The 22,663-nt window shown below is 43.9% G+C and overlaps 1 protein-coding gene across 1 annotated transcript in view; it reads right to left on the minus strand.

Annotated features, from left to right (window-relative positions):
• The window catches only part of LOC106609571 (staphylococcal nuclease domain-containing protein 1), a 341,791-nt gene that overhangs the window by 246,365 nt on the left and 72,763 nt on the right, over positions 1-22,663 (minus strand). The window contains exon 15 of the mRNA XM_045700024.1: positions 21,870-22,011. Within this exon, the coding sequence (XP_045555980.1) occupies positions 21,870-22,011 (142 nt within the window). The remainder of the gene's footprint in view (positions 1-21,869; positions 22,012-22,663) is intronic.

Here is a 22,663-nt window from a genome sequence, read left to right on the forward strand (position 1 = left end):
CCTGACTGGTTGCATCACTGCCTGGTATGGCAACTGCTCGGCCTCCGACCACAAGGCACTACAGAGGGTAGTGCGAACATCCCAGCCAAGCTTCCTGCCATCCAGGACCTCAATACCAGGCAGTGTCAGAGAGAGGCCCTGAAAATTGTCAAAGACTCCAGCCACCCTAGTCAGACGGTTCTCTCTGCTACCACACGGCAAGCAGTACCGGAGTGCCAAGTATAGGTCTAAGAGGGTTCTAAACACCTTCTACCCCCCCAAGCCATAAGACTACTGAACATCTAGTCAAATGGCTACCCATACTATTCAACCCCCCCACCACTGTCCCTCTCTGTTGTCATCTATGCATAGTCACTTTAATTAACTCTACCTACATGAACATAGTACCTCAACTAACCGGTGCCCCCGCACACTGACTCTGTACCGGCACCCCCCTGTATATATTGTTATTTTTTACTGCTTTAATTACTTGTTACTTTTATCTCTTATATGTATCTTTTGAAACTGCACTGTCGGTTAGGAGCTCCTAAGTAAGCATTTCACTGTAATTTATATATATACACACCTGTTGTATTCGGCGCATGTGACTAATAAAATTTGATTTGATGATCCATATGTTCTGTGACTGTCCAAGCTTACATACCTTTTGGCAGAAGGTAAAGGAAAATATTTGGATACTCTGGGTACCACAATACCTGCAAATCCTGCTTTGCTTTTACTGAATATCACTAAGGATATATGATCGACTGAGAAGCTCATGTTTAAACTGGCTAAAAGTTGCTCTAGCTACAGCCAAAAGAGTCATATTGAGACGCTGGAGGTAGAAGGACCCTTCCTCATATAAGGAATGGTACATAGCCTTGGCAGAAACAGCTTCATATGAAAGATTCATTTTATAAAATGATTGGTAAACTTGATAACTCTGGGGACATTTTCTCTCTGAGATAGAAAGAGAATACAATCTGTAAAGGCCTGATAGACTACAGACATACATAGACGACTGGTAGGGCTACGGCCTTTTGTGTTTTCTTTATGAAGTTTTTTCTTCCGTTATAATAGTTGTTATGTGGGTGAAAAATGATAAGGTTAATTCCTTTTCTATCTTCTTTATTGTATGTTTGGTGCCGGTCGGGGGTTTGGACACACCTACCCATTCCAATGAGTGGACACAAAAACTGATTACAAAAAATATATATATAGCCTACCGGTCAACAGCCAGAAAATACACCAATTTCATCAAAAGCTCCATTTAACTACCTGCCCTCCAGGACACCTACAGCACCCGATGTCGCAGGAAGGCCAAAAAGATCATCAAGGACATCAACCACCCGAGCCACGGCCTGTTCACCCTGCTATCATCCAGGAGGCGAGGTCAGTACAGGTGCATCAAAGCGGGGACCGAGAGACTGAAAAACAGCTTCTATCTCAAGGCCATCAGACTGTTAAACAGCCATCACTAACATTGAGTGGCTGCTGCCAACATACTGACTCAACTCCACCCACTTTAATAATGGAAAAATTGATGTAATCAAGTTATCACTAGCCACTTGATAATATATAATGTTTACTTACCCTACATTGCTCATCTCTTATGTATATACTGTACGCTATACCATCTACTGCATCTTGCCATCTGATGTAATTAAATGTATCACTAGCCACTTTAAACAATGTAACTTTAATGTTCTCATACCCTACATTACTCATCTCATATGTATATACTGTACTCTATACCATCTACTGCATCTTGATGTAATGCATCACTAGCCACTTTAAACAATGCCACTTTATATAATGTTCTCATACCCTACATTACTCATCTCATATGTATATACTGTACTCTATACCATCTACTGCATCTTGCCATCTTGATATAATTAAATGTATCACTAGCCACTTTAAACAATGCCACTTTATATAATGTTCTCATACCCTACATTACTCATCTCATATGTATATACTGTACTCTATACCATCTACTGCATCTTGCCATCTTGATGTAATGTATCACTAGCCACTTTAAACAATGCCACTTTATATAATGTTCTCATACCCTACATTACTCATCTCATATGTATATACTGTACGCTATACCATCTACTGCATCTTGCCATCTTGATATAATTAAATGTATCACTAGCCACTTTAAACAATGCCACTTTATATAATGTTTTCATAACCTACATTACTCATCTCATATGTATATACTGTACGCTATAACATCTACTGCATCTTGACTATGCCGTTCGGCCGTCACTCATTTATATATTTTTATGTACATATTCGTATTCATTCCTTTACACTTGTGTGTATAAGGTAGTTGTGAAATTGTTAGGTTATATTACTTGTTAGACATTATTGCATGGTCGGAACTAGAAGCACAAGCATGTCGCTACACTTGCATTAACACCTGCTAACAATGTGTATGTGACAAATAACTTTGATTTGATTTGATTTAATGAATTGACCATAAAAACACATGTGGGCGGCAGGTCATAGCTTCTGTCAATTTCTTCCCATCGCTACTTAATTTCACTCAGGAATTGAACTTGTAGATAATTGGCAAATCCACTTTCTCTCTCCCCATCTCTGTATTTCCCCCTGCTTCTCTCCTTCCTTCACTCTCCCTGCACCCTCTCCTTTCTTCCCTCCTGTCAGTTCCCTCACCCAGTGGTTGAGGAATGGGTGTGTGAAGCACAGCGGGTGAGGCTGGTATGGCACAGAGCTAGGCGCTGGGAGGCTGGTATGGCACGGAGCTAGGCGCTGGGAGGCTGGTATGGCACAGAGCTAGGCGCTGGGAGGCTGGTATGGCACGGAGCTAGGCGCTGGGAGGCTGGTATGGCACGGAGCTAGGCGCTGGGAGACTGGTATGGCACGGAGCTAGGCGCTGGGAGACTGGTATGGCACGGAGCTAGGCGCTGGGAGGCTGGTATGGCACGGAGCTAGGCGCTGGGAGGCTGGTATGGCACAGAGCTAGGCGCTGGGAGGCTGGTATGGCACGGAGCTAGGCGCTGGGAGACTGGTATGGCACGGAGCTAGGCGCTGGGAGGCTGGTATGGCACGGAGCTAGGCGCTGGGAGGCTGGTATGGCACGGAGCTAGGCGCTGGGAGGCTGGTATGGCACGGAGCTAGGCGCTGGGAGACTGGTATGGCACGGAGCTAGGCGCTGGGAGGCTGGTATGGCACGGAGCTAGGCGCTGGGAGGCTGGTATGGCACGGAGCTAGGCGCTGGGAGGCTGGTATGGCACGGAGCTAGGCGCTGGGAGGCTGGTATGGCACGGAGCTAGGTGCTGGGAGGCTGGTATGGCACGGAGCTAGGCGCTGGGAGGCTGGTATGGCACGGAGCTAGGCGCTGGGAGGCTGGTATGGCACGGAGCTGGGAGAGGTGAGGCTGGTATAACATGGAGCTGGGAGAGGTGAGGCTGGTATGGCACGGAGCTGGGAGAGGTGAGGCTGGTATAACATGGAGCTGGGAGAGGTGTGGCTGGTATGGCACGGAGCTGGGAGAGGTGAGGCTGGTATAACATGGAGCTGGGAGAGGTGAGGCTGGTATAACATGGAGCTGGGAGAGGTGAGGCTGGTATAACATGGAGCTGGGAGAGGTGAGGCTGGTATAACATGGAGCTGGCAGAGGTGAGGCTGGTATAACATGGAGCTGGCAGAGGTGAGGCTGGTATAACATGGAGCTGGGAGAGGTGAGGCTGGTATAACATGGAGCTGGGAGAGGTGAGGCTGGTATAACATGGAGCTGGGAGAGGTGAGGCTGGTATAACATGGAGCTGGGAGAGGTGAGGCTGGTATAACATGGAGCTGGGAGAGGTGAGGCTGGTATAACATGGAGCTGGGAGAGGTGAGGCTGGTATAACATGGAGCTGGGAGAGGTGAGGCTGGTATAACATGGAGCTGGGAGAGGTGAGGCTGGTATAACATGGAGCTGGGAGAGGTGAGGCTGGTATAACATGGAGCTGAGGGAGGGAGGGCTGAGTGCGGAATGCGGCGGAATGCACCACACGGAGCCGCTTCCTGCTGGGCAAGTCATCCCTCCCCCTCCTCCCTCTCCGTGCATCTCCCCATGCTCCCCTCAGATCTCTCATCTAGGGATCATTACCCTAGACCAAGGATGGTTACCTATGATGGGGATGAAGGCAACAAAAAAATCTGGACTCATGAGGGGCCGCAGTGGTTTGCAGGTCTGTGACTCCCTCTTGACAGCAGAGAGCAAAAATGTACGTTTTAGAGTTCATTTCCTGCCATTCTACACATTTTGCCATGAGGCGGAAAGAAATGTTAGCAGTTTTTAATATGATATCTGAGTGAGTGACTAACAAAATCAAATGGGGGCCCCTCGGTTGGTAATCCGACCATGATTCCTACAAGTTTAGATAGCTGGCAGCTAGACTAACTTACCCCCCAAAAAATATTTTTGCTGACATGCGCTAATTGAGTGACTTGTCAGTCCAATCAATCAAAATGTATTTATAAAGCCCTTTTACATCAGCAATTGACACAAAGTGCTTATACAGAAACCGAGCCTAAACTCCAAAGAGCAGGCAATACAGATTAGAAGCACGGTGGCTAGGAAAAACTCCCTAGAAAGGCTGGAACCTATGAAGAAACTTAGAGAGGAACCAGGCACTGAGGGGTGGCCAGTCCTCTTCTGCCTGTGCCGGGTAGAGATTATAAGAGTACATGGACATTAACTGACATAAGAGAAAAACTGCAGGGCCTCCCGAGTGGCGCAGCGGTCTAAGGTATTGCGTCGCAGTTAGGGGAGGGTTTGGCCGGGGGGGCTTTACTTGGCTCCTCACGCTCTAGGGACTCCTTGTGGCGGGCCGGGCACCTGCAGGCTGACCTCGTCATTAGTTGAACTGTGTTTCCTCCGACACATTGTTGTGGCTGGCTTCCGGGTTAAACGAGAGGGTGTTAAGAAGCGCGGTTTGGCAGGTTGTTTCGGGGGAAGCATGACTCAACCTTCACCTTGACCCCATTGAGGAGTTGCAGCGATGAGACAAGATCGAAATTGGGGAGAAAAGGGGGGTAAAATACAACAACAAATTATTTAAAAAATCTAAAAGAAAAAAATAGAAATACAAAAAAAAAAACTTCTGATGCACAAACAAATTGCATCTTGTGTATTGTACTATTCTAACTCTCAACAGTAAGTTGAGACCCTGAGTGGTGGAGGGGAGTTGATCCGCTGGCCTACAAAAGGCCAAACAAATTGCATCTTGTGTATTCTACTATTCTAACTCTCAACAGTAAGTTGAGACCCTGAGTGGTGGAGGGGAGTTGATCCGCTGGCCTACAAAAGGGGGTCAGCAGTTGCCCATCCCTGACCCAGAGAAACCCTTACTGCACAAAAGCACATCAGCGTCATGTAATCTGCAATCCATGCGTCTTGTCTGATCGCATCTCAGTGTTCTCCAAACCTCACTGCCTCAGACCTGTCCGGATGGTGTGGAGGTCTGACAAAACAGTCAGTCAGAATAGGGGGGGTTTGGTCATAGATGTTAAACTAGTGATATTACATTTTATATATTCTCATTCCATCTCGATGGATGACTGACTGTAGTCACATACAGGTGAGCCAGACTAGAGGAGTTGAGGGACAACAGGTCAGTGTAAATGAATGATATTTCACCAGGTCCCTTTATCCAGGTCAGACACTCACCCCATTCATTCACTTTCCTTTTCAGAGTGCAACCACATGATCACCCTGCCAACCACATGATCACCCTGCCAAGCACATGATCACCCTGCCAAGCACATGATCAACCTGCCAAGCACATGATCAACCTGCCAAGCACATGATCAACCTGCCAAGCACATGATCAACCTGCCAAGCACATGATCAATCTGTTAATATCAGTACTAGGCCTGTGTTCACATTCATATCGATAAATGTCATCATGCAACAATAAGCAGCATTTCAATAACATTGATTTATTTCCAAGAACCTGCATTTCTCCTTTAAAGAGCAAAGCAAGGCAGTGATTGTAGAGTGAGCTAAAGCTCATTGTATTACAGTCATTCACCACGGCCAACTTCACTCGCACTTTGCCTGCCTATCTACAATGGATGACTGATACAAACCATTTCCCCCAACATCACTCACAACAAGTTAAGAGTAGACATTGTATACCACTGCCATGGTTAACGGAGGAAAAGGAATGAATTGCATGAGGACAGAAAAAGAGATTGAGCGAGAACGAGAAAGCGAGAACGAGAAACCGAGAACGAGAGAGAGAAAAAGCCTGACATTGAATAAAAGAGACAGTAGATGTGAAAAAAATGTGTGACTGATATTGAAAAGAGATTCAATGGTTTTTTGTAGGGACAAAAACAGGAAAATGCAACAAAAAAAAAAATCTGAAACTTTTTTATTGTTTTGTCATTCATTAACAATTTACAAACTGGTGAATATTTTCCTTCTACAACAGAGCTAATCAAAAACATGAAGACGAGGAGAACTCCTTAATGAACTGCCTCATCAGACAACCAGAGAAATTCACAGGATCCTTTTTCATTATGCAGGTTTATGGGACTGCTTCACACACACACACAAAACACACACACACACACACACACACACACACACACACACACACACACACACACGTCTCTGGGCTAAAGCTGCTCCATCTCTCAGCTCTCAATTTCCAGGAAGTGAGTGAATATCCATAAGCTGCAGTGCCACAGACAGGGAGACAGTTAAGATAAAGTGAAACGTCACTTTTTTTAAAACTTCATATTCATCATCATCACCCCAACATCAACATTAGTGAAAGTGGTGTGTTTCTATATGCATTTAAAAAGATACACGATAAGGTGTGCATCATACGATTTTAACCAATTGTGAGTAGGCATTACCTACTAATTGTCTGCTGATTGTCATTGGAAACACTTATCTTTTTTTACATATGTTGAGGTTGGTGTGCCGGAGATGATGAATTGAAAGTTTAAAGTTTTTAAAATGTCCCTTTAAACTAGCTCAATACGACACACACACACACACACACACACACACACACACACACACACACACACACACACACCGATTAAGCAGACAGCACACACACCAACACTTTGCCTATTCCCAAGGCAAGCAAACACACAAAATGGGATGTTCTCTCCTCATGTCCAGGCTTTAGCCTTTTGAACCTTTTCAACTATTTACCCTGCAAACAAGCATCTTATTTACCCTGCAACACAATAGTCTTATTTACCCTGCAAACAAGCATCTTATTTACCCTGCAACATAAGCGTGTTATTTACCCTGCAAACAAGCATCTTATTTACCCTGCAACATAAGCGTGTTATTTACCCTGCAAACAAGCATCTTATTTACCCTGCAACACAATAGTCTTATTTACCCTGCAACACAATAGTCTTATTTACCCTGCAAACAAGCATCTTATTTACCCTGCAAACAAGCATCTTATTTACCCTGCAACACAATAGTCTTATTTACCCTGCAACACAATAGTCTTATTTACCCTGCAACACAATAGTCTTATTTACCCTGCAAACAAGCATCTTATTTACCCTGCAACATAAGCGTGTTATTTACCCTGCAAACAAGCATCTTATTTACCCTGCAACACAATAGTTTTATTTACCCTGCAACACAAGCATCTTATTTACCCTGCAACACAAGCATCTTATTTACCCTGCAACACAAGCATCTTATTTACCCTGCAACACAAGCATCTTATTTACCCTGCAACACAAGCATCTTATTTACCCTGCAACACAAGCATCTTATTTACCCTGCAAACAATAGTCTTATTTACCCTGCAAACAATAGTCTTATTTACCCTGCAAACAATAGTCTTATTTACCCTGCAAAACATCTTTGAAAGGACATCATGTCCACTTCACCCCCCAAAGACAACTTCAAAAAGCAGGAAGGCCAAAAGCCCCAAAACATACTGCACTGCACTCATAGGTCCACATGGGAAAGTGACATTTTCAACTAGAATCACAGAAGTGGGGTACAGAAGCAATCTTTCCCCATTGAAGGCAGTTCAGATAGGACTAAATTCAAACACAGTTTACAGTTGTTTTGTTTTATGACTGGATTATAGCTCCCGTCCAAATGTTGTGAATGATATATATTCAGGGCAGGGTTTCAGATAGTCGGTAATAGCTATAAAATCTGCAGTAGCCAATTGTCAGGTAAAAAAATTAAATAATCCCATTGAAAAAATGCTTTTTAGCCTATTCAATACTAGGTGATATAAATACAATTAGACCGCTCATGCTTATCAGTCTATAGGTTCATTGGCATAATTTAGTAGAATTAAATTGGCGCGTGTGTATGTTCGTCATGTATCTTTATCACATAGCACAGAATAGAGATTTTATAAGCTCAATCACTGCGCAATAATTCACAATGGTGTTTTAAAAATTGTTTTTGGGCCATGATTAACGAGAGCTCCTATTTTCATTTCTCAACTGGTAATTGAAGCGCGCGTCCCATTTGCTATTCAAATGCATAGGCAATGGAAGGCAGGATTCATCAGCACGTCACACCACTTTGAAATGAGCTGGAGGCAGTAGCCATTTTTAAAACCTATGGCTACTTAATTGTTTGAAACCTGAAGGCTTTACTATACATTATGAGGCTTGGTTAACCTTGCTTCAAAGTAGCTTGGCAAGTTCCAACCATATCCGTGGAGGTAATTATTTTAATATAGACTTCAATATGCCATTGAAACCAGCAGCCTGTTTCTCTCATGTTCTATTGGTTTTCAACTTGTTTTGATTGTCCAGTAGCCAAGTGCACATTCACGTGTAGCCTACTTCCTTGTAGGCGTCGCTGTGCTAATACTGTTAAGAAATAATAGTTTCCAAACATTAAGCTAAACGTTCTGATCTGCTGCATCAGACATTTTCTTTTTAAGTATGTAGTCTACAGTAGGTCTAATGGTTGTATGAATTTGGGATCTATTGTCCCACAACTGTCCCGGTCTCTGTTTGGGCTATTTCTTTCTCATGGGGGATAGTAGATTGAAATAGGCTCATAGGCAGCGTGTCCATAAGGCTAGGAATTAAATTGCCAAAATGATATATCCCAATTAGCCTACTCCCAATTAGCCTACTCATTGCATCCTCATCTTGCATGTTCTGTTAAGATAAATGACCATAATCTAAACGTGATTTCTGTCATTCTGAGCACCGTGGTGGAGACCCTAACCACATTACACACCCAATGCATGTGGTTCCGGTACATTTCTCAAATGAAAATGCTGCCTTTCAAATGTCAGGTGCCACATTTTCATAACGGAAAGCCTGATTCATGTCAGTCACCAGTCAACTCCATTACACTCAAAAGTTACTTCAACCAGTGAATGCTATCGATGGCAAGCTATGCTAGTGATTCTACCAGTCATTCTTAATGAGTGTTAGCATGCTAATAGCAAACCCTGTACACTAAAATGGATATATCTAAGGGGTATGCAGTAGGTCGATAACGATATCACCAAAGTATGTTGTATAGGTCATTTCAAACAACATTCCCAGCTAATGAGAAAACTGTCACAGTATTTAATTTAAGAAAATGAATAAGACTTAGACACCTTGGGACTAATTTGTATTGGCGCCAACAGCAGATTGAGGGATCTTTACATTCAAACCCCACCAGCAGATTGAGGGATCTTTACATTCAAACCCCACCAGCAGATTGAGGGATCCTTACATTCAAACCCCACCAGCAGATTGAGGGATCCTTACATTCAAACCCCACCAGCAGATTGAGGGATCTTTACATTCAAACCCCACCAGCAGATTGAGGGATCTTTACATTCAAACCCCACCAGCAGATTGAGGGATCTTTACATTCAAACCCCACCAGCAGATTGAGGGATCTTTACATTCAAACCCCACCAGCAGATTGAGGGATCTTTACATTCAAACCCCACCAGCAGATTGAGGGATCTTTACATTCAAACCCCACCAGCAGATTGAGGGATCTTTACATTCAAACCCCACCAGCAGATTGAGGGATCTTTACATTCAAACCCCACCAGCAGATTGAGGGATCCTTACATTCAAACCCCACCAGCAGATTGAGGGATCTTTACATTCAAACCCCACCAGCAGATTGAGGGATCTTTACATTCAAACCCCAGCAGAAGGGCGTGGCCACTGTGAAACTTCCTTCCATGAGGGACTATTGTCTCCTTTGGTCCTATTGTTTTGTCCTATTGAACACAACACACTTCTAGGCCTTCTGTTCTTTTTCCTCTCCACGAAAGAAGAAACCCACTCCATCTCATGAAAGTTGCATGTGGATGAGAGAAGAGGAGTGGAGAGGAACATCTCTTCTTCCCCAGAGCACCCCTCCGGCCCACTCTGAAGTGGGGCTTCTCTCTCTGTATCCCCCTCCCTTCCTCCCTCGCTCCCTCTCTCTTTTGGGAGCCTCTCTCCCTCTCCTCTTGGTTCTTTTAGGGAACAGGAGCACTCCCCGGAAAACTCCGGAAGGAAGGAAAGCAAGTAGGAAAGGGGAGGGAGAGGGAGGCTTTGAGGTGTCTCCATGGAGTAGACAGAAGGAGTGAAGGGAGAGAAAAACAGAAGTCTCTCTCCAGCCTCCCTTTAAAATAAATATCAAAAGGGGACCTCTGCTCACAAGCGTACGTGGTTCAGAGAGAAAGGTGGTTTACCTGAGGAGAGACGGTAGGGGATAGACAGAGAGAGCAAAACAATGCAGACACAATAGCACCTAGCAGAGGAATGGGCCTACCTGCCAGACATGACTCTGCATGTCAGAGCTCTTTAAATGGGTCTACGCAAACAGAGCCCTTAAAAGAAGCATACTGGGATTGGTACATCCATTTTGGGAGTTTGTAATTAATGATTATAGGCATTATATACATTAATAAATGTTGAATACCAGATTGTTTTTACTGTTGAAAAGCGATATCACAAGTATAAACACAGTAAAGTACACACACTAAAGGGTTTTGATGCAGCTTATGGACATGCCGGTAGAGAACAGGTATTTTAGAAACCAGCTCTATTCTCCCACAGCTAGTGAAGAGGAACGTGGCCCTTATTCTTGGTGAATAAAAATACATCCACAAAGGGTGTGGTGCAGTGGTCTAAGGCACTGCATCTCGGTGCAAGAGGTGTCACTACAGTCCCTGGTTCAAATCCAGGCTGTATCAGAGCGGTCTAAGGCACTGCATTTCAGTGCAAGAGGTGTCACAACAGTCCCTGGTTCGAATCCAGGCTGTATCACATCGGGCCGTGATTGGGAGTCCAATAGGGCGGAGCACAACTGGCCCAGTGTTCTCCGGGTTTGGCCAGGGTAGGACGTCATTGTAAATAAGAATTTGTTCTTAACTGACTTGCCTACTAGTTAAATAAAGGTTACATTTTTAAAAAGTGTGCACGCGTTGAGGCTCCTCCATCAAATCACATTCATTTATAAAGCGCTTTTTATATCAGCAGTTGTCACAAAGTGCTTATACAGAAACCCAACCTGTGAGAAAGATGGGAAAAAATGTTGCCGCTCTGTTACTTGTCTCAGGCTGCACGCGCTGTTCTCTAATCAAGTGATCATATTTCACCCATCAGACTATTCTCAATAAAATCTTTATTAATAGTTACAATTTGTTTAGATTTAGAATGGGCCATTATCAAAATGGGTAGGAACAGGGGCAGGGGAAAAAAGAGATGTCATCCGTATGTACTCAAATAGAGAATGGAGCCCCTTTCCTTTCAATCATGCCGGGGAGGCTACTCCGGTTTTATGGTGAAGTGTGTGCTTAATAAAAGCAACTGAGAAATAAATATAGTAGCCCCTGGGATCCTCCTCTTTAGTGGCAACCTTGAAAAGTCTGCTTTCACAGAGGGTTGCAGATAGAAATATGAGCTTATAGGAAGACTTATTTCACTCCACACATCAACCACTGTCTGAGGAGCATGCAGCCTCTTGCTGAGCGACAGGTGACATTTCACCAAAACTCTGTAACATGGCTTCTCCAACCCTGTTCCTGCAGCTACCCAGCTTTTAACTTTGGAAACAAAGTGAAATCTGTTCGGGAACATCAATAGTAACTTGTTTTCACAACAAAACATATTTCATTAAACTGTTCAAAGCCCTCTCTCTGCACGCTGGAGATAGGAATGAATGAGAGAGAGGAGATGAAAACGCACGGTGGTGAGATATTCTGTAGCTAAAGTTAGTGTCAGCCTATTAATTATGAAAATATTAAAAAATGCCCTATTACTAGACTATTATAAATCAAATACAAATTCACCATAATTGAAGACGCCCTGCACAATCAACAAACCAACAGCCTCACCTAGGCCTATGTGTTCTCTCCCAGAATCATGGATAGAAAGTTTGGAGCATAGCATAAGGTAACCATTCCATCCAGTATGCATAATAATAATATTGCGTCCACACGTAAAAGGCTAGACCAATTAAGTACCGAAGACATCTTAAATCTATGTTCTTTTTTTATGTTTTTCTACCGTGCGTAATATGCAGTAGGCTATTAGGCTATGTATTGTATAAATGGCACAAGCATTCATTTTAATTGCGTTTTTTTTGTTGAGGGGGGGGTAAACAGGCCTATGCGTATGCATACGTTCTAATATGCATATGGTGTTTTGAATTAAAACTCACCATTTCGTTGTGCTATGCTTTGAAACAACATCCAGAACGACCATGTTTTCCCCTCAGTTTTAACCGGTTGTTGAACTGTTTTGAATTGATCATCACAGTAAGGTGAGATTTAAAAGCATGATACTGTTTTGATGATAAGTGTTTGACGTAATTTTCGATTGACAATAGAGAGCTGAGTACCAGGCCATTAGCATCCAGAATGCATAAGAGGAGATTACTTTGACTCAACGGTCGCGTGGAATTTGACTGTGGTCATGACTCATGACTGCCGGTGTGACGGTAATAAGGTCACTGTAACAGCCACAGTATGTCACACACACACACACAGAGAGAGAGACACACACAGTGACAAAGACAGAGAGTGTTAATCAAAATGCATATTGCCGTGATCAGAGCACACAAATTGGAGCACGGGTCCAAATCAAAAGTGTGTGAGACGGAGCACGGAGGGCACTTCTTGAACACACACTCCGTTTGTACATATTTTAAAGCATGCATCGATGCACGCTTCAATTGAAAGTATGCAAAGAAATATGGCGCAACCACGTAAAAACATTACACACAATTTCTTAAAATCAATGAAGGCAATTATTTCAGCTGAAGCGAGAGAAAATACACTACGACTTCGGAATGAAATGTTGCCTATTCACATCTCATATGTTGCCTGACTACAATATTTTATCTTGATACGTTAATAAATACATGCTGTGTTAATTTTGGCATGTTTACCTGCATACATACCATAGAGTGCAAGTCCATAATAAGTCAATTGGGCTAGCTACTAGTACGGTTAGCTAGCCAGAAAGCCACGAAGATTTGTTAGCTAGCTACCCACGAAGAATTGAAATCTATCTTGCATAAGATATACATTTTTTCTCATGTTAAAATAAAATCAAAGCAAATGTTATTTGTCACATGCTCAGAAAAAGGTGTACACCTTACTGTGAAATGCTTACTTACAAGCCCTTAAACAACAATGCAGTTCAAGAACTAGAGTTAAGAAAATATTTACAAAATAAACTAAAGTAGAAAATTAAAATAACAAGGCTATATACAGGGGGTACCGGTACCGAGTCAGTGTGGGGGGTACAGGTTAGTCGAGGTAATTTGTACATGTAGGTGGGGGGAGTGGGTAAATGTAAATACCGGTGCCCATTTCACTAATTGCTCAGCAGTCTTATGGCTTGGGGGTAGAAGCTGTTAAGGAGCCTTTTGGTCCTAGACTTGGCGCTTTGTACCACTTGCCGTGTGGTAAGAGAGAGAACAGTCTATGACTTGGGTGACTGGAGTCTTTGACAATTTGTGGGGCCTTCTTCTGACATCGCCTAGTATATAGGTCCTGAATGGCAGGAAGCATGGCTCCAGTGATGTACTGTGCCGTACGTATTACCCTCTAGCTCCTTACAGTCAGGTGCCGAGCAGTTGCCATACCAGGTGGTGATGCAACCGGTCAGGATGCTCTCAATGGTGCAGCTGTAGAACATTTTGAGGATCTGGGGACCCATGCCAAATGTTTTCAGTCTCCTGAGGGGGAAAAGGTTTTGTTGTGCCTTCTTCAGGACTGTCTTGGTGTGTTTGGACCATGATAGATCGTTGGTGATGTGGACACCAAGGAACTTGAAACTCTCGACCCGCTCCACTACAGCCCCGTTGATAAGAATGGTGGCCTGTTCGGCCCTCCTTTTCCTGTAGTCCACGATCAGCTCCTTTGCCTTGCTCACATTGAGGGAGAGGTTGTTGTCCTGGCAACACACTGCCTGGTTTCTGACCTCCTCCATATAGGCTGTCTCATCATTGTTGGTGATCAGGCCTACCTCTGCTGTGTCGTCAGCAAATGTAATGGTGGTGTTGGAGTCATGCTTGGCCACGCAGTCGTGGGTGAACAGGGAGTATGGGAGGGCACTAAGCAAGCACCCCTAAGGGGCCCCAGTGTTGAGGGTCAGCATGGCAGATGTGTTGTTGCCTAACTATCTGGTTAGCTACATTATTACGAATCACATATAGCTAGCTGATAGTTGTGAAGTAAAACGGTTGCTTTGTATATATATATTGTTTTGTCTGGATTGCCATTTTTACGGTTCAGTGAATGAGTAAGTCCATTGAAAATCAATAGGGCTAGCTAGCTAGCCACAAAGAATTGGTCGCTATCCATAGAAAATGTACATTTATGTTGCATTGCATTAGTTTTATGCAATTTTTGCCTGTTTAACAAGCTGGCTAGCTAGATTATTACTATTTCCATATCTAGTTGATAATTATGAAGTAAAACGTTTGCTTTGTGTATATCTTATTTAGTCTCTATTGTTGCCATTGTCCTGGCTGGAAGAATGTTCAGTGAAATGGGAGGTGCAGCGTGAGGTAATACAGTAGAGGGGAGTGTGATGATTCTCAAATGTAATGTTTTATGCTTTCTCCACATTCTCGTCCTCACAAGAACGTACTCAAAAGAACGTGTTCGGAGAATGCACTCGGAGGATGAGAGTGTGTAGCACGATAGTATGCATATTGAGAAACACCAAGACGGACAGAAAGAGAGAGAGAAAGACCGAGAGAGACCGAGAGCAGGGCTCTTTGGTGCCAACAGGTAAAGCATCAGACTTCCACAATTAGCAGACCACAAGAGACACTACACTTCTGTCTTAAAGGATTTATATCCATTTAGTATGGCGCCCAGGGAAGCTCACTCAACTAGACACGCACGCACACAATCTCTCTGGAGAGCCTCCTTCCAATCCAGTTGAATTCCTGCCTGACATTACAAACAGATAGGTGCATCCGTGTAACGGCCAATCTGGCCTTGTTCTAGAGATGTGGAAACCTCCAATACATATTATGTGATTGTGAGTAGCCTATATGATGTGGTCTTGAGGGTGAAGGGCTTCTGGTGTTTAACATGCAACAGATCAAAATGGCTTCCTCTTTCCTTCAGGAAGTATTCACCCCTTCACTTTTTCCACATTTTGTTGATTGTTTGTCACTGGCCTACACACAAAGCCCAGAATGTCAAAGTGGAACGTTTTTTGAAATGTTAACAAATTAATTACAAATAAAAAGCTGAAATGCCTTGAGTCAATAAGTATGATTGGTGAAATTTACTGAAAACCCTCACTAACACATGGATATATTTACATTGCAATTGTCATGTAGCCTACTTTCGGCCTGCTAAAAGCCTAACCACCAATCAACCAACATTATGGACTAAATATTCAATTCCTGTTGCTGCAGGATTTTGTGACAATATAGGTCAAATTAAAGTAAGTAGTGCTCACGAGTCAAAAACGTTCCCGGAAAATGGTGCACAATTGTGTACTGCGTCATCTATTTCTATTCGTATGATAAGACATACCATTTCTGTATATATTCCTTTGAAATTCATATGATGTGTTACAAAATCCAATATGAAAATTTGTTTTACGGATTTGTAAGGGCTTAAGATCCAGGACTGTATCTTTAAGCTCATATACAGTGCCTTCAGAAAGTACACTGCTCAAAAAAATAAAGGGAACACTAAAATAAAACATCCTAGATCTTAATACTTTTTCTTTACATAGTTGAATGTGCTGACACAAAATACAATAAATCCAATTTATCAACCCATGGAGGTCTGGATTTAGAGTCACACAAAATTAAAGTGGAAAACCACACTACAGGCTGATCCAACGTAATGTAATGTCCTTAAAACAAGTCAAAATGAGGCTCAGTAGTGTGTGTGGCCTCCACGTGCCTGTATGACCTCCCTACAACACCTGGGCATGCTCCTGATGAGGTGGCGGATGGTCTCCTGAGGGATCTCCTCCCAGACCTGGACTAAAGCATCCGCCAACTCCTGGACAGTCTGTGGTGCAACGTGGCGTTGGTGGATGGAGCGAGACATGATGTCCCAGATGTGCTCAATTGGATTCAGGTCTGGGGAACGGGCGGGCCAGTCCATAGCATCAATGCCTTCCTCTTGCAGGAACTGCTGACACACTCCAGCCACATGAGGTCTAGCATTGTCTTGCATTAGGAGGAACCCAGGGCCAACCGCACCAGCATATGGTCTCACAAGGGGTCTGAGGATCTCATCTCGGTACCTAATGGCAGTCAGGCTACCTCTGGCGAGCAAATGGAGGGCTGTGCAGCCCCCCAAAGAAATGCCACCCCACACCATGACTGACCCACCGCCAAACCGGTCATGCTGGAGGATGTTGCAGGCAGCAGAACGTTCTCCACGGCGTCTCCAGACTGTCACATGTGCTCAGTGTGAACCTGCTTTCATCTGTGAAGAGCACAGGGCGCCAGTGGCGAATTTGCCAATCTTGGTGTTCTCTGGCAAATGCCAAACGTCCTGCACGGTGTTGGGCTGTAAGCACAACCCCCACCTGTGGACGTCGGGCCCTCATACCACCCTCATGGAGTCTGTTTCTGACCGTTTGAGCAGACACATGCACATTTGTGGCCTGCTGGAGGTCATTTTGCAGGGCTCTGGCAGTGCTCCTCCTGCTCCTCCTTGCACAAAGGCGGAGGTAGCGGTCCTGCTGCTGGGTTGTTGCCCTCATACGGCCTCCTCCACGTCTCCTGATGTACTGGCCTGTCTCCTGGTAGCGCCTCCATGCTCTGGACACTACACTGACAGACACAGCAAACCTTCTTGCCACAGCTCGCATTGATGTGCCATCCTGGATGAGCTGCACTACCTGAGCCACTTGTGTGGGTTGTAGACTCCGTCTCATGCTACCACTAGAGTGAAAGCACCGCCAGCATTCAAAAGTGACCAAAACATCAGCCAGGAAGCATAGGAACTGAGAAGTGGTCTGTGGTTACCACCTGCAGAACCCCTCCTTTATTGGGGGTGTCTTGCTAATTGCCTATAATTTCCACCTGTTGTCTATTCCATTTGCACAACAGCATGTGAAATTTATTGTCAATCAGTGTTGCTTCCTAAGTGGACAGTTTGATTTCACAGAAGTGTGATTGACTTGGAGTTACATTGTGTTGTTTAAGTGTTCCCTTTATTTTTTGGAGCAGTATATTTACACCCCTTGACCATTTCCACATTTTGTTGTGTTACAGCTGGAATTTAAAATGGATTAAATTGAGATTTTGTGTCACTGGCCCCACAATATAAAAGTGGAATTATGCTTTTAGATTATTTTTCAAATTAATTACAAATGAAAAGCTGAAATTATGAGTCAATAAGTAATCAACCCCTTTGTTACGGCAAGTCTAAATAAGTCCAAATAAAAATTGCTTAAATCACATAAGTTGTATGGGCTCTGTGTGCAATAATAGTGTTTAAATAAGAATTTGTTCTTAACTGACTTGCCTAGTTAATAATTTTTTTTTTTTAAGTGTTTAACATGACGTTTGAATGACTACATTTCTGTACCCCACACATACAGATTATTGTATGGTACCTCAGTCAAGTAGTGAATTTCAAACACAGATTCAATCACAAAGACCAAGGAGACTTTCCAATGCATCAAAGGGCAACCATTGGTAGATAAAAAAAAAAGCAGACATTGAATATCCCTTGGAGCATGGTGAAGGTATTAATTACACTTTGGATGGTGTATCAATACAACCAGTCACTACAAAGATACAGGCTTCCTAACTCAGTCGCCGGGGAGGATGGGTCAACAACATTGTAGTTACTCCACAATGCTAACGTTATTGACAGAGTGATAAGAAGGAAGCCTGTACATATTCCAAAACATGCATCATGTTTGCCACAAGGCACTAAAGTAATACTGCAAAAAATGTGTCAAAGCAATGAACTTTTTGTCCTGAATACAAAGTGGTATGTTTGGGGCAAATCCAATACAACACATGACTGAGTACCATTCTCCATATTTTTAAGCAACGTTTTAGCTGCATCATGTTATGGGTATGCTTGTAATTGTTAAAGACTGGGGATTTTTTTTTGGTTTATATATATATATATATAAAAAAAACAAGGAAAACCTGCTTCAGTCTGCTTTCCACTAGACACTGGGAGATGAACTCACCTTTCAGCAGGACAATAAGCTAAAACACAAGGCCAAATCTACACTGAAGTTGCTTACCAAGAAGACAGTGAATGTTCCCGAGTGGCCGAGTAACAGTTTTGACTTAAATCTACTATAATCTTTTCAATAATAAAACGGGCAAATGTTGCACAATCCAGGTATGTGAAGATCTTAGAGACTTACCCAGAAAGACTCACAGCTGTAATCGCTGGCAAAGGTGCTTCTACAAAGTATCGACTCAGTGGTGTGAATACTTGTGTAAATGAAATATTTCTGTATTTCATTTTCAATAAATTTGAAAAATATATTTTCACTTCGTCATTATGGGGTATTGTGTGTAGATGGTTGAGGGGAAAAAAATCTATGAAATCCATTTTGAATTCAGGCTGTAACAAAATGTGGAATAAGTCAAGGGGTATGAATACTTTCTGAAGGCACTGTAGTGCACTACTTTTCATCAGGGCCCTGGTCAAAAATAGTGCACTAAGTAGGGAATAGGGTGCCATTTGGGATGCAACCCTTGTGACATTTCACACAGGGTTACAGAGGGAGATACGTGCATAAAACATGGAGAGATAACTTTGAAACATTGAGAGGACATGAAGATAGGAGTGGGGTAGTGCTAGTAGATACGGGTATGTAGGGTGAGAGATAACAGGGGGTAGTTATGTTATGCCAACAATCCCATATAGCAGGGGGGGTCTCTAACCTCAATAAGAACCACAGAGGTGGACATGAACTCTGGGCAATACACACACACAATGGACAATACACAACATACACACACGGGACACACACAGACAAAGACGTAACACAGCAAAGGCAAAGTCATGACCACACAAACCCACAGGCAGCAATAACACACAGACAAATAAATGAAAAACTATTAGACACACACACTCCTTCCAGGAAACGTGAGGCTGGTCAGGATGTGGTGCGGTGGCTAATCATAACTAAAGCACCTCATATAAAAAAAGGGAGCAGGGATCGTTTGTATCAATCAGCGTTAATCTGGCCTTAATGTGTTTATTAAAGACAACATCAACTGTCATTTCCTAGCAGAAAACCTTTTTACCGGGGAACAACCTTAATCAAATAAACGCAGGCTCTGTGCCATAACGTGCTTATTGTCATATGGTAATAACCACTGATGGAATAAAATCATTTCCAATGACAGAAAACACAAGTGTGTGTGTGCGTGCGTGCGTGCGTATGCGTGTGAGCGTGCGTCAAGTTATAATGTCAGATTTCCAACCAGTCTTAATAAAGGCCTAGGTGGCTTGGTGGAGAGAGAGGGTCAAGTCAAAATGCCTGGAGGAGAAAATAATTCATTACAAAAACCAACGACAAAGGGGAAAGACATTTAGAAACAAATGACCAAATGAATTAAGACATTTACAATGGAAGACATGCACAATTAAACCTGGATGATGCTATCATGAATATATGGTGGTGTCCTGTTGGGAAATGAATGAACTGGGTCCTTCTTTTGTTTGGTCAATGACAGAGCTGAAATAGAGACTGATAGATAGATAGATGCCTGGATTAGATGTAATGCTTCTATTACGGCTATTCGAGTAAATGGAGTCTCATCTAATCTAAAACACACAAGCATTCCTGCTATCGACTGATTCTGATCTAAATTGTCTGCACAAATCAACCTGAGCTGCCAGACAGAAAGTATAAACGCACCATAACCAATCTACAGTACATTGTAGCCTATATTTCTCTTGCAACTGTCACTCTGCTTGTTTCCTGGGCACAAAATGGTCACCTCATACCCCAAACGCTCCCTAGACCAGGGCTCTACAACCCTGTTCCTGGAGAGCCACCGTCCTGTAGGTTTTCACTCCAGTCCCAGTTGTAACTGACCTGATTCATCTTAGCCAGCAACTATTTTCTAGAATCAGGGGCACTAGATTAGGGTTGGAGCAAAAACCTAGAGGACGGTAGCTCTCCAGGAAGAGGGTTGTAGAGACCTGCCCTTGACACTTTGCGTTCATTCACCTGGCTTGGCACAAAATGGCAGACGAGGCAGAGTGGGGAGGTCGCTGGCAGGGATCCAGCGGGGGGGGCAATGCCCGCATGAGGTGAAAGGTCACATCAGCTACACGCCATCCCAATGGTGCCAGGGGCCAGCTGGCGTGGTTTCACCAGACCCCTGTCGACCTTCTTAGTGAATGACTGCTAACAGCTGGGAGCTCTGCTAGCTCTGCTATCAGACACCGTGACCTCTGAGCTGGGGTCACGATGCTGCACCTGGCTTGATATGTCTGGTACACACACACACACCTCACGTACTGTACACACACACCACGTACTGTACACACACACCACGTACTGTACACACACACCACGTACTGTACACACACAAACCTCACGTACTGTACACACACAAACCTCACGTACTGTACACACACACCTCACGTACTGTGCACACACACACACACCTCACGTACTGTACACACACACCTCACGTACTGTGCACACACACACACACCTCACGTACTGTGCACACACACCTCACGTACTGTGCACACACACACACCCCTCACGTACTGTGCACACACACACACACCCCTCACGTACTGTGCACACACACACACCCCTCACGTACTGTGCACACACACACACCCCTCACGTACTGTGCACACACACACACCCCTCACGTACTGTGCACACACACACACCCCTCACGTACTGTGCACACACACACACCTCACGTACTGTGCACACACACACACCTCACGTACTGTGCACACACACACACCTCACGTACTGTGCACACACACACACCTCACGTACTGTGCACACACACACACCTCACGTACTGTGCACACACAAACACCTCACGTACTGTGCACACACAAACACACACCTCACGTACTGTACACACACACACACACACACACACACCTCACGTACTAGCCTGTTTTTATTAAACTGGAAGTAAACAAAAACAAATGTTGGTTAAAGAGTTAAAAGACTGATAACTAGTAGTCTAACCAGGCACCGCTCCAATCTCTGAGGAAGCCAACAAGATGGCGCTGAAAGACACGTCGCCCTGTTAGCTCCTAGCACAAGCATTTCGCAGCACCTTATAGACCTGCTGTAAACTGTGTACCTGACATATACATTTGATTTGTGTGTAACTGGAAGGACGGTGGAAGAAAGTTACCTAAACCAGGATGTAGTTTGCTAAACCAGGAAGTTGCCTAATGGCCCTCGTGGGATGGACTACTTACCGGCGAGGAGGAAGGTGATGAGGCAGGTCTCTTTGGGCATGTAGAGTTTGAGGCGGGAGCCACTGAACACGTATTCTACCACCGCCTCTGAGCGGCCCGCTCTCTGGAGGAACGGCAGGAACTGCTTGGCCTTCTGTGTTTCCTGGAGAAGAAACAAACATGTTCAGAGTAGCAGCTTCAGCCTATAAATGCAGATCTTCATGTCAACTGGATGGTCTGATAGTGGATCATACACCTCAGTCTTAGTCCATCCACTTCATATGCAGATGAGTAAATTAGGTTGAAGTTCATTGCGTGGGGTTTCTCGGTAAGGGTGAACGGACCGATGATTTCACCATGACATTGCTAGCCCTCATATCCCTCTCTTTCTGGTGAGTCACTGGCTTGATGGGTACACCAAGGCCAGAATTACAAGCGTGGCTAAATCATTGCCTATTCAGACAGGCTGATGAATCAATGGCAGAAAGAGAGAGAGAGAGTTATTAATAAATACACAGCTAGGCAGGCAGGCCAAAGCAGGCAGGCCAATGCAGCCACAACAAACCAGGCAGTGACTCACTAGCAGTCTCTCATGATTTAGATGTAGTGGGGTGGGGGGTGGGTGTGTAGAGGAAGAGAGGTGTTCTGGCAAAACAGATAGATGTACTGGGTGAGGAGGATGAGGAAATATGCTGTTGATAAGGTGGAACTATTCCATCAAGCGCCAGGTAGCTCAGGATTGCAGGGTGCAAAGTCAACATTGCTGTGGTGATTAAAGTTACTGGGCAGGAATCTAGCCCTAAACTACACATTAT

This window comes from Salmo salar, chromosome ssa17, assembly GCF_905237065.1.
Source record: "Salmo salar chromosome ssa17, Ssal_v3.1, whole genome shotgun sequence".
NCBI lineage: Eukaryota > Metazoa > Chordata > Actinopteri > Salmoniformes > Salmonidae > Salmo > Salmo salar.